The sequence below is a fragment of the Rhodamnia argentea genome, chromosome 3 (genome assembly GCF_020921035.1).
Source record: "Rhodamnia argentea isolate NSW1041297 chromosome 3, ASM2092103v1, whole genome shotgun sequence".
NCBI classification, from domain to species: domain Eukaryota; kingdom Viridiplantae; phylum Streptophyta; class Magnoliopsida; order Myrtales; family Myrtaceae; genus Rhodamnia; species Rhodamnia argentea.
The window spans coordinates 31,385,863-31,399,448 of NC_063152.1; the positions used below are offsets into that span (position 1 = coordinate 31,385,863).

The following is a 13,586-nucleotide window of genomic DNA, read 5'->3' on the forward strand; positions in this document are numbered from 1 at the left end:
TGTATTTTGAACTTTGATACAATATGAGAGACATGCAAATATGACATGATATGCAAACTATTCCAAATATGATCTAGATTATGCAATGCTCAAATAAGTAGGTTAATATCTTCAAAGATAAGAAAATATACCCAAGGATTGCCTTACCAAGTTCGGATTTTGATCGAAAACTGGACTTTGGACCGATCGGTGGACTCGTCCAAAAACCATTAGTTGAACATCAGTGGGTAAAAGACGCAAGCACCCTGCCAAGTATTGCTGGAATTGTCGCCTCCGCTGGCTGATGGTGGTGTCTAGCTCACAATGGAGAGGCCTGGCGGTGAGCTCGCATGTGCAGAGAGTGTCCAAGCCATCTTGAATTTATCCGTTTGAATCCCTCAACGTGTTTGACCAAGCTAATGATAACCTCCACCAACCTGCAAAGAATAAAATTCGCAATGGCAGCACAAACTATTTTTTATCACTTAAGCAGTGGGAATTCAAAACAAAAGCCTCCCATTAAAACTTCACTTTTACTTTGACCACATCATTGAATAATCCAAAAAAATCACCGCCTGCTATTACTTCAATCGTGGATGAGTTGCGTGGGATTGCACAGATGTTGAGCTCCTCACGGTGATAGCCTAGCAACTCTCGGAGGTCACGAGCCGGTAACCTTTTGTCGTCGGAAAGAGATTCGGCAACGGGAGCAAGTTTTGGAGACAAGACTACTCGGTAGGTGAGACCTGCAAATCTCTTGGTGAAGATGGTCAAGTTGACTCCGTGACTGACTAAAGGGAACCTGCAACAAAATGAGTGTAAACTAAACATAATAATAACAAGGAGGGATCGTCACCGCGATATAGACCCTGATCAGGGACGTAGCTGGTCATGTCGCAGGGGAATTCCTCGTTTCAGTGGAGCATAGTCGGCGTCAACTCGATTGTCAGGTGTGCATAATGGATGTCGACATGGTGATATGGACTAGGGACGTCGGGATAACGGCAAGGCGTGACCAAGGAACCCCTCATAGTCTAGCTCCCTTCCTCATGACCTTCTTTCGTCTTTTTCCTAGACTTCCTTTTTTGCACGGCCCTTTTCAAGTGCCCTACTTAAGAAACGTGAGAAACCACTCCATGGCCGTGTATCGAATTTTTTGTGGCCTGCTTTGCTTGTGAAGGAAGAAAAATTAGGTCAATTTAGGGGCTCTAACCTATGACTCTTTATGAAATAGACTCTGAATCGCAATTCCTTTTTTTAATTAAGCCCCGAAGGACTTAAATCACCTATATTCCTTAAAAATTTCGGCACAAGATCAATTCAAATAATTCAATTGAGTTCAAAACCTTGAATTAAATTTATCCATTACCCGTCCGATGAAAATGTGTATGTAATGTATGCTAAAATAAATATGAAAACTAATGTGATTATTTTTGTTTAGAATTAAAATTAGTTCCAATTTTTTCTAATGCAAAAATGACTGAAAAATGTTAATCAAAATTTAGGTGTCAATAGAGATCAAAGGGGCTAATGGTGGCCCCCTCCTTAAATTCTTGGTCCGGATACAATAAAGATAATGGATTCCTCTTAGCCGAACTAGGGTAGTCCATACTCAAAATAAAATGCTCGTATTATCAAGCATTGATAGAATTCGCTCACCCAGGATCTTAGTTTACGTGATAAATACTAGGAAAACGATATAAGCTAGGACATTCTTATATATAAATAGATTGGAAACAATGAGGGTTTGTACTTCACAAATTACAATCATCTCTTTATCAAAGCTATATCTTTTATGTAGGGCGTTTCTCTAATCACAGAGAGGCGGACATGGCTCCCTTTCGAAGAACTCTATTGGTCATGATTTGGTACTCTTGCATTTGCATCAACGTGACGGGGATCTCGACACGATGATCGTATACGAAATATGTAACGGGATTAAGATCGGGTTGGGAGGCACCTACACCGATCAAGTAGATGTCGTCCTTCGAGCTTTGGTGTATGATAAGGCGGATAGCGGTTTTGATTTATTACGAGAAATCAACGATCTCGGATCGAGGTTGCTATGGCCACGCGGCTAGCGATGGAGCTCTTTCGCACCATGATTGCCTTCTATGCTTACTATCGCCCAAGCATGAAATAGGAGAACGTTGTCCCGAAACCTCCGGTGCCTAAGTGCAGCTTAAGGATTGTAGGATTTGGTACGAAAGCTATTATTTCATGGAATGAACGAGGATTAATTGCAGCGTTAAGAGTGTCGTCTATTTGGATTAAGAATCCCTTGTCTGTTGACTATTATTGAGTGCTAGGGAGAATACAAAACACAACATCTTGAGTGGCTCTGTATCTCCCGATAATATGTAGGGGAAGCAGGCAACAGAAGAGAAGTTGCATGGTTTTTCCATGTTAGTTTTACTCAGTAGCAACGTGGAAATGCCACGTAAAATTAATTAACGGTAATTATGAATGGAAGGCTAACGGTGGTAGAATTGAGATAAAAGTAAAAGTTAATTTTTTTTATGAGAAAAAAAGAAGTTAACTTTTTTTATGAGAAAAAAAGGAAGTTTTGAATTTAATTGGGACAAATACTAAAATTATGAATTTTTTTGGATATTAGGCCAACAGAACTGGGACAATAGCTAAAGTTGGAGGTTCTTTTGTGTGTTAGGCCGGTAGAATTGGGACAGAATAGAAATAAAAGTTTGGAGGTTTTTATGAGATAAAAAGTTTTGAATATAATTGGGACGAAAACGTGTGGGCTTCGTTGAAGTTCCACTCGAGGATAACCATTGCAGCGTGGAGTTCGGGGAAATTGCTCATCTTCATCTGCGTCAACCTTCTAGCGCTCTGATCGCCTTCGCCACAAAGATCACTTCCCCATCGTCGCCCCACTGGAGAAGACCTCTGCGTTGCAGAATGTCAAGCGACTCAAACCCATCATCGTCACTCTCCCACACCCTCACTCTGCCTGTTCAGCCCAGCGAACCCGTCCACATCGTCGCCGCCCCTGGAGTCTCTGATTCCCAGTTCAGGTCAGAAACCTTCCCTTCTGGTCTTTCCTCCTCCAGTCTTGTGTCGAATCCCGTGTTGGGTTTTCAGCCGGTTTGTCTCATCGTGCCTTGGTGGGTTTCCGCAGAAGTGCTATTGATTCGTCTCTGTTCAAGCAATGGCTCAAGAACTTGCAAAGCGAAACCGGGATTCTGGCTAGTGGTGCTGCGACGCTGAAGCGAGTTCTTATCCAGGTGTGTTTTATCTAATTCTTGTTCCTTTCTTTGCTTCGCACTGCAGACGAAGAGCTTTGCCCTGTTTTGTTGTCAACTGTAGTGAGTCAACGGCTAGAGCTGTTTGGTTTTATCCGGGAAAATATTAGGTACCGTCGGGGAACCACATCAGCAAATACTTACTCCATCCATCGTGCGACACGTGTCACACGGGCCCACTTTTCAGAAAAAGAAACTCTCCTCTCTCTTCCCCGTCTCTCCTCCGCGTGCCCTCTCCGACCTCCTACCCCCTCTCTTCCGCCTGACCCCTTTTCCCTTCTCCGACCTCGAGCCCGAGCCATCGCCATTACCGGCTGCGGTGGAAAGCATGATTCGGAGTCTCCGGCAACGGGCTCGCCGCCGATTGATCCCTATCCCTTCGTGCGCCTCACGAAGATGGCCGCGGGTCGAGCTCGAGCGGCCATGGCTGCGATGGCCCCGAGTCGAGCTCGAGCAGCCATGGCTGCGATGGCCTCGAGTCGAGCTTGAGCAGCCATGGCCGAGACAGCTTTGCCGGTGGCCGGCGAACCCAAAGCTAAAGCTCTAGCGCGAGAGGCCATGGCACCTGCAAACTTGAGAGCCCTCGTCCCTCCCCTTGTCGTCGCCCTCAACTTCATCAAGGACTCGAGCAGTCCTCCCTCGCCGGCATCGCTAACCGAGCCGATCTGATTTGATCTGCCCGAACGACGCCGACGACGGCGATGGATGAGCCTTCAGCCGCTCATCCCGAGCAGTGCGCCAGTCGTCGGAGTCAGGCGGAGGAGAGATGGGGTAAGACAGAAAGAGAAAATAGAGTTCATGAAGAGAGAAATTTTTCTTTTTGATATCGATGGGCCCGTGCGACACGTGTCGTACGGTGAGTGGAGATGAGGACCATGTCAGCGTTACCCCCTGGGTACGCAACATTTTCTCACTTTGAAGAGTTTTGCGAAAAATGGAGATTTTCTATGGGCGGGACGAAAGAAAAAGTTGCGAATCCACGCATGAATTCCAAATTTTTCTTGCTAGGCTGTCCCTTTCATTGTGAAGAATTCCTTTGGCAACGATCTTGGATGTTTTGTGGTGTGTTTTACAATTACTGAAACATCAATCCGTACATATGATAATGATATGATGAAAGGCCATAGAACTCTTAGGGAAGTGCACTTTCTATTTTGTGTTATCGTATGTATATCCGCTGTTTTCTCTGGACTCGGGAAGTAATGATCTTTATAATAGGGCGTGGACATGTTTGGAAGGCGCATTGGCTTTCTCAAATTCAAGGCAGATATTTTTGACAAGGAAACTGGGAAAGAGGTATGTTAATCAGTCCTAAGAACCCATGTCATTCTCGTGGAATCTCTCCCTTCTTTGTAATTAAACGTGTGGCCCGTGGAGGAGGTGATCCAAGGAAGTACTTTTGCATCGCATTGTGCTCGTGCTTTAAAACACTTGAATTTTCTTTGTAGTCGTGGAAATAAAGTATTATTAGATGCCAGGAATAGTGTTCGCTCAGGGACCAGCTGTGGCCGTGCTAATACTGTTGGATTCGGATGGGTTAACTTTTGCTGTTCTTACTGAGCAGGTATACATTCTGCATTGGCCCCTTGATTTTTGTCCTTTCGGCATCTTATTTAGACGCTAATAAATAAATCTTAAGCTGAAAAATTCAAATGATAAGGAGTGGAATTGAATCCAAAAATGAACTTATAACAGTTTCTCTTCAAGCTGAATATTGTGCACCTCGCAGGCTAGAGTTCCTCTGGGGAGGTTTGTTTTGGAATTGCCTGCTGGAATGTTGCGTGATGACAAAGGCGATTTTCTTGGCACAGCAGTTCGTGAGGTGTTGATCCCCCTCATTTCTTTTTCCTTGAATTTTAACTTATTTATCTTTTGGTACGCTCTAGTTTTGTTTATTGGCGCTTTAGTGATCACAGTGACTCGTTAACGTAGGTTGAAGAGGAGACAGGCATACAGCTGAATCTGGAAGACATGGTTGACCTGACAGCTTTTCTCGATCCATCCACTGGTTGCAGGGTGATTCTTTCTCCGGTATGGTGACCTTTCAACATTTGAAATTTTTCTGATTGAACATTCATTTGGAATGTGAATAAGATGTAGAAGTTGTTCTAGTAAAGAAAAAGAGGAAGAAAGATAAGTGTCCCTGAGAAACGGACTGCATTAGCTTGATGTTCGGGAGCAAATTTTCTTTTGTGGCCTAGGACTTGCTTAAAATCTGCCTTTGACGTCTTAGACCTGTGTTTCTCATTTTCTTCGAGGAGTTTTCGCAAACCACGGTCCTGTTAAGTGTTAACAGCTTGTGATTTCATCAGGTAAGGCAAGGAAGAGTAGCGGGTTTCGCTGATAGAGCTGTACAAGCATAACAATTTTGTCATTGCTGGGTTGACTTCTTTCATATGCTAAAAGAGCACCTCATGTCTTTTGTACCTGGGGACATTTTAGTGGTCATGTTGAGTGGAGAAATAAGAACATCTTAGATATGATGAAGCCTTGCCCATCGTGGAACTAAGTCGATTTACATGTGAAGCATATCTTTAGTTATGTTGATATTTTATGGGCATGAAGTTCATTCTTGGGTGCTAACCTATGCGTAGGGAAGTTGCGATGAGGAAATAAGCATCTTCCTATACAGAGGGAATGTGGACCCAGAGATCATCAAGCAGCTGCAAGGCAAGGAAACTGGTCTTCGAGAGCAGGGCGAGTTCATTAAGGTTCGTGCCATACCTTATGAGAGCCTGTGGCGCGCAACGGGTGATGCGAAGGTTCTAACGGCGATCGGGCTCTATGAAATGGCCAATCTAGAAGGTCTCCTCCCTGTGAAAAGTAAACCTGCTTCTTTGGCAAGAGGGTGAGGCTCTCTCTTATTCCATGAAAGACCTTTTGAGCTGTATTGACTCCCACCTTGCCAGTCCGAGAGTGGTACAAAGTTCTTTGTCAATACTCTGTCCCGCCCAACCATTTTTCCAGTGATCCTGATGTGTTCAAACAGTCATTATTCAAATCTTCACTGTTTTTTGCACCAACTGGGGAAACGAAAGAGATCTTCATGTACCGCCACAAAATTGATGACGAGTGAATTTACTCATGTTTGACCGTGCCAACACAACAAAGCAAGTTTCTACCGCATTTGGCAACCAATCAAATCTCTAAACTTGATGACGAGTGAATTTACATCCCTATTTGTATGGATCTCTCTAGGCAGGGGACGACCATGACAAAGGTCAGTGAACTTGCACCAAGTAATGCGACATAGCCAACTTGAAGGAATCTGAAATTGTGATTTATTGAAGGGCTTGATGCTATAATTCTAAAGATATATATGACTTGAAGGAATATGAAATTGTGTATGTCTTAAAAGATATATTGAATCAACTAAATGTATATTCTAATATTGCTAACAATAAATTTAAAAGAACCAAATTGCGATTTCGCACGGATAAAGGCATCAAGAGAACTAAAGATGAACTCAAACGGCCCTTTTAATGACATAAAATTTAATTGATATGATGATTAAGTAATTTTCTTTTATGATATTGCTTTCAAGAGCTATATCTTTCTTTCATAGCTTCGTTCCTTCGAGAGTCTCAATTTAATTGACTGACCTTTCAATTGCAGTATCCCGATCTTATAACGTTCAATAATATCCAAGAAAAATTACCGTCGCGTGAAGTGATGCTCGAGCCCCATCAACTCATGGGGGAGTATCGGCCCATGAATTAATGCGAGAGGTTCGAGCCGGATTGAAATCAAATCGTCACCTTCGATTCGGTTGCGATCACGAATGAAATTAGCCAAAGAGAGAAAAAAAAAAGAATTTGTTATCGAGGTTCACTCAAACTTGGGCTACGTCTCCGAGTAGAGGCACTCTGTGAATCCACTAATTTTTTAGAAAAAGTAGGAATACAATTGATGATCTTCTCATAAGATCATGGCATAAAGAGATTGAGAACACTCAGAATGTCATCACGGCCTCTCTTTTTCTTTTTTCTCTCTATTCGCTACTTTGCGCTTCTTTTTTCTACTTTTGTGATGACTACTATCTTTACATCGTTCATATAAGTGGACGGAGCTCGTCGGCCACCGGGGTAGGCCATCGCGGCCGTGAGCGAGGTCGCCTCGCCCAAATCGGGGTGAGGGCAACCTCGCCATGGATTGCTTGCCGCTGCCCCTCGCGATTGTTTGGGTTCGCGAGGTGCGGCCCGGCCGCAGGCGAGTCCGCCTCCTCGGGCGGTTGGTAAGGTTGCCCTCACTCGCGGCTGTCATGGCCTAGCCTAGCCCGGCGAGGCTGGTCGAGGGCTTCGTGGACCTCGCCCGATGGCCGGCTAGCTCGTCGGCCACAACGTGTAAGAGAAAAATAAAGACATAAAGAAAAGGAAAAAAGGAAAAAGAAATATTAAAATATTATTAAATATTATCAATGTAAGCGGCCCTTCAAATGGACTGAATTGGCACAATACGAAAGGTTTAGGATTGAATTAGCAACAGAAAATGTTTAGGCTTGAATTGACATAATTGCAACAAGTTTATGACTTTTTTGGTAATTTTCACAACGTCATGATGTAAGTAAAAAATTCCACAAATCAGATTTTTTTTTTCATTTTACGACCTTGTGGAAATTTTTTCATTAATATTGAATGTTGTATGACGTCGTCACAATCAAATACAGAAGCCACTTGGGTGTAGGTATAACATTTAACAATAGACCTTAGAAAATCCTGTCAAATTCAATCACATTAATATCTACCATTCTAGGTGGCACACTTAGAGGAAACACTTAGACAAGACTTTAATATAATACTTATATATATTATTAATAAAGTTGTGATTGTTATTTAATGGTTTTCCCTTTAATAAATGGTTGCTTCCATGACATTGTGATTGTTAAAGAGTTTATTTTATTAAGTTCTATAAATTTAGTATTCATCATCCGTTAATGAACTTCCAATTGTATAAACCGTTTCTACAGTTGCATATCAATATATATCTCCAATTTGTGAACCGTTTTGTGAAAATCCTAATACGACCTAATAATGTCAAGAAAATTGCTCCGTGGTCCATGAAGGAATATAATGTCAACAGCATTTTGGTTGTAAGTTTATATTTATCGCGAAATTCATTATTCAGCTATAATTTAGTGATTCTTAAGATATATATAATCTTTCTTGTAAGTAAACAACATTTTCCTTCTCAAACAAACATATTTCTGAACTATTAGTAGAACTACTGTACCTCTTAAATTGCTTTTGGACTCCCTATAGATACTTTATTCTTGAAGAGAGAGAGAGAGAGAGAGAGAGAGAGAGAGAGAGAGAGAGAGAGCATGTATTTGAGTTCTTTGAACCATTAGAACAGTCATTTTATAGCGACTAATTAAATAATTAAATACCACATGCATTGCTTTGATTATTCATCATTTGAATAGGTAAATTCTGATATTTAGCCGAATTTTGTATGTCTATGTGAAAATTAAAACTTTCGGGGTGTGTTTGTTTCACGGAAAACTCAAAATTTGAAAAATATTTTTTTAAAGATAATCGTTTGGATCGCTCACAAAAATAAATGAATGCAAAATATTTAGGTATGAATTGTTGTTGATAATGAAATTATTTTTCGTTGACTAATTTTTCTAAGAGATATAACAAATTATTTTTCAGAAAATATTTTTCCAATCTTGAATTTTTCGTGAAACAAACGCACCAATTGTAAATAATGGACGTTTGATGATTAGTATACATGCATGTAAATAGTGGAAATCAAAGGGGCTAATGGTGGCCCCCTCCTTAAATTCTTGGTCCGGATACAATAAAGGTAATGGATTCCTCTTAGCCGAACTAGGGAAGTCCATACTCAACATAAAATGCTCGTATTATCAAGCATTGACAGAATTCGGTCATCCAGGATCTTAGTTTACGTGATAAATACTAGGAAAACGATATACGCTCGGACATTCTTACATATAAATAGATTGGAAACAATGAGGGTTTGTACTTCACAAATTACGATAATCTCTTTATCAAAGCTATATCTCTTATGTAGGTGTTGACACTTAAAATAATCCAAGAAAGACTCGTGACGAGCACGTGAGGAGGCGATAATCGATTACAGGAAGAAACACCGAAGCAAGGTACGTACCAATCAGAAAGGTGCCACGTGTCGGGGTAAACTCTGGCGCCACTTCCTTCTAGAGCAAGAAAAAGCGCGCGGAGGGAGGCCACGATCGAGGTGGTTGGCGGTAATTCCCACGATGTGAAAAGAAAAGGCGCGAAGACCGGGAAACCGTCATCCATGTGGCTTATGGAAAAGAGCAAAGCGTGGGGCCAAAGGAAGAAACCGCTCAGCGGTTACCAAAGAGCTTGCCTATAAATACCTCGCAATAGCAAGATACACACACACAACAAATCCAAAACACTTGCATTTTCAAACTAACTCTTAGTCTTTAGCCTTTAGCCTAGCCTAGCTATAATTTTTAGATCCCCGTCGTCGATTCAATTCCGGCGAGCATCGTATCCAGAGTTAGGTGTCGTCGATTAGATTCCGGCGTCTACTCATTAGGTTCAGTGCCGTTGATTAAATTCCGGTGTTGCACCTTTCACCCATCTTGTCCAAGACCGTCGATTCAATTCCGGTATTGTGTCCTACAATCCCCCGTCCAGTCTTGTTGATTAAATTCCAGCATTGTGTCCCGTATCATCTCCCGATCCTGTCGATTCAATTCCCGGGTCGCGTCGAAGTTTGTCACATACTGTTACTATTGCATATTGGGCCGTCGAAGTTGTCAAAAGCCTGTTTGTAACGTGCCCTTTTGTGTAAATCTACTGCATTTGACACTCTCTGTCCAAAACCGACCCGGAACTCCTTTTCGGAAAACGAACGGATTAAGTTCGATAAAAGATTCTCGCGTAAGTAACCCTCTTTGGGCCATAGTCAATCTGGGCCTAGAACCCATAACCAGCAAAGCCCTGTCGAAGGATTTCAACGCGCAACAATCTTTTTTGGCACGCCCGGTGGGACATTTGGTGTCGGTTCGAGAGAAGTGCTATGCCACGCACACGAGGACGTATCAACATAGACGGTGATGGAGACGAACCCCGGGAGGAAATTCAACGAATGGAGTCATCCATGGCCCATCAAAAGGACGTCGAGGTCTCTCGACGTAACGTTGAGGAGCCAAGGAGAGGTCCGGAAATGACGCCTGTCGTGTTAACATCGATAAGGCGTACCATCGAAGAAGTCTAGAACGAGTTTGCTGATCACATGGTCCAGCGGATGACCGAGGTTGTCGGGCCGTTAATCATCAACACGTATCACGAATGTACTGCAGGACAACATGGGACTACAATTAACCCACCTCATGCTCAAGAAGGGAATGGTTTCGTACCAGCGGAAAGGGGCGGTTTACCAAGAACGACACCACCAAATATAGGCCTTGCGGGACAGAATACTTAGCCTTTAGCACCTGCGCGGATTCTGCAACGAGGGGAGGCGTTACCGGCCAACGAACCGAGACCTCCGGTAAATGTAGACACAGGTATGTTCCCTAGACATCCTATTCGACAAGATATACCTGCGGATACCGTTATGTTTCCGGGACACCCTGTTCGACAAGACGAGAATATTGCTCGTCGGGAGGTTCTTGCCCAACACAACCCCGTCCCTATCAATGAGCAACCGGTACCCATGATCATCGAAAATCAGGGGGCAGTACCCTTTAGGGGGCAATGGCAGGCTAGGGGGCGGGATCAATTTCCCCAAGCCGGGGGACAAGGACAAGATGGACACCGGGCCATACGACCTGGATATCGCCAGATGAATCAGGCTTTACAACCACCAGGTCTTGAACCAATGTTTCGATCTGTTGTGCAACCCATGTATCATCCGCCACAACCTGGATATCAAATGCCATATCAACCGCAGTATCATCAGCCGGTGTTCGACCAGGCACCCGTATACATTGACTCAATGGTAGGATACTGGGTTAATGTTTACCGAAAACCGTATCCAGATTGGATGGATACGATCCCGTATCCAAGAGGGTTTAAAATACCCGAGTTCACACTTTTTACTGGTGAGGACGATCGGTCCACGTATGAACATATCAATCGTTTTCTAGCACTATGTGGAGATGCTACACATGCGGATCACTGGAAATTAAGGCTCTTTCCATTATCCTTATCGAAAACAGCCTTTACATGGTATACCGCACTACCACCCAATTCGGTGTTGATATGGGAGCAGATGGAGCGTTTGTTTCATGGCCGGTTTCAAAGAGCGGTGTCGAACTTGTCAGTAGCGGATTTGTCAACAATGAAGCAAATGACAAACGAGATTGTCGACCAGTTTATTGCAAGGTTTAAACGGCCTAGGAACAAATGTTTAGTTCCTTTACCGTAAAAGACGTTCACCGAGTTCGCCTTCAACTGATTGAAATTCGAAATACGAGATAGGATGGTGGGGCATCCATGCGTTGCACTGTTCGAATTATCCACAATGGCAGCAAAGCATGAAAGTCTGCTCAAGGAAAAAGACAAGAGGCATACCCGAAGAGGAGATGTAAGTTTCGTCGAGCCACCCGATTTCGACGAAGAATTAGCGGATCCCGTCGAAGTAGCCGTTGCCCGATTAACCATCGACAAGCCATACACGTGCCAAGCATTGAAGCCAGCAAGGATGAAAGAAAAGTCAGCGATAATGGCTAAAGCAAAAGATGCAGTATACTATTCATTCGATGCGAATCGGGCGGAAGAAATTTTCGACATATTCTTTGGTGACGGACAAATCAGGCCGACAGAGGGGCGTAAGATACCGTCCAAAGAAAAATTAGCAAGGAAGAAGTATTGCAAATGGCACCACTTATGGAGCCATAACACATCGGATTGTTTAGTCCTTAAAAAGAACATTCAAGAAGCGATTCGACAAGAAAAGATCAAATTCGCCGAAGACAAAGGGAAACCCCCGATGGATGTGGACACCGATCCTTTTCCAAGAATGACTAGAATGGTGTCTTTAAAGCGGTCGAGTAAAGGGCATACGTCAACAAATTTATGCGCTCATTGCAGGCGAAAATTGGGAAATATGAGTACACCCGAGGAAGGGTACCAAAAGAGCGGTCGAATTAGTCGGAGGGACAAGACGCCATTTCGCATCGAAAGCGCCGGACCTCGAAGAAATCCCAACCATCGGAGAATTTATAAGTCATTCAAACAGAGATACGATGAAGGGGACCCTACAATTGGTACTTTAGGTGAGCCAAGTGGCAAGTTTGATTATTATGTGAGCTATGGTCCACCACCCCCACATCATCAAGAAAAAGTCCACTACGGATGAGGAAAGAAGTTCGACAGAAATTTTCGACAAGGCCTCCATAAGCCATATCGTCGACACACTTTTAAGATACCAAGCAACCCCGTAGAGGGATCGTGGTATGAGGTGATAGAAGACCAAGAAAAGGAGAAAATCATGACCCGAACTTAGAGGAGAAGGGTGCAAAGAAAGAACATGGTCCGTATACTACGGCAACAGGAGATTCCAGCCGATCATGGCTCAATGGCAACAGCTCCTAACCACACCAAACTGCGGAGGCCAAGAAATCTGGTTTGGCGGCGACGACCGGAAGAGACACCCTCGGCTCAAGAAAAAGAGGATAAGGGTACAAAGCCACTGAAAACATCTGCGTCTAAATCCCGATTTAAAACCCCGTTAGCAGGTCAAGTATCCCCCCTAAGCTCTTGTATGGTACGAGTTAAATTACCACACGAGTTTCAACTTGAGTCGGCCTCCGCCGACGGCGGTGACAAGGAAACGACGCAAGAAAAGGAAGGGGCTCGGTTTTGCTTCAGCGATGAAGAAACCATGGAATTCAAGAAACCCATGGAAGATCTTTCAAATCATTTGAGGTCGCTCGATATAAATGCCAAGATCAACGGGCGGCCAGCAATGAAAGTACTTGTGGATGGGGGTTCAACGCTAAATCTCATTCCATACCGCTTCTTCAAGAAAATAGGAAGGAATGATGACGAAATAATCCCATCAAATATACGGTTGTCCGATTTCACCGACGGGATTACCGAAGTAAAGGGAGTATATGTCGCCGATCCGGCCGTCGGATCTAAAACATCGAGGACGTCCTTCTGCGTCGTCGACGCCGACGGATCTTATAACTTACTGTTGGGGCGGGATTGGATACATGGAAATCATTGTGTCCCATCAACACTTCACCAGATTCTGGCATTCTGGAATGGAGACAAAGTAGAATATGTAAAAGCAAATCCCCGGACTTGTGTTACCTGGACCCGTATTCCCGCAGGGGACAAAGTGATGCCGGATGATTGCCTTCGCATATCTAAGCCG

General features: G+C 43.5%; 1 protein-coding gene across 1 annotated transcript; it reads left to right on the top strand.

Moving 5' to 3' along the window:
• The first annotated feature begins 1,889 nt into the window (after window positions 1-1,889).
• Window positions 1,890-6,255, top strand: LOC115746444 (nudix hydrolase 14, chloroplastic-like). Its single transcript, XM_048275666.1, has 8 exons — window positions 1,890-1,998; window positions 2,750-3,011; window positions 3,116-3,221; window positions 4,458-4,535; window positions 4,711-4,803; window positions 4,969-5,061; window positions 5,172-5,270; window positions 5,834-6,255. Exons 1-8 carry the CDS (start codon window positions 1,890-1,892, stop codon window positions 6,089-6,091), a joined length of 1,098 nt encoding a protein of 365 aa, XP_048131623.1. The 3' UTR covers window positions 6,092-6,255.
• Window positions 6,256-13,586: the final 7,331 nt, after the last annotated feature.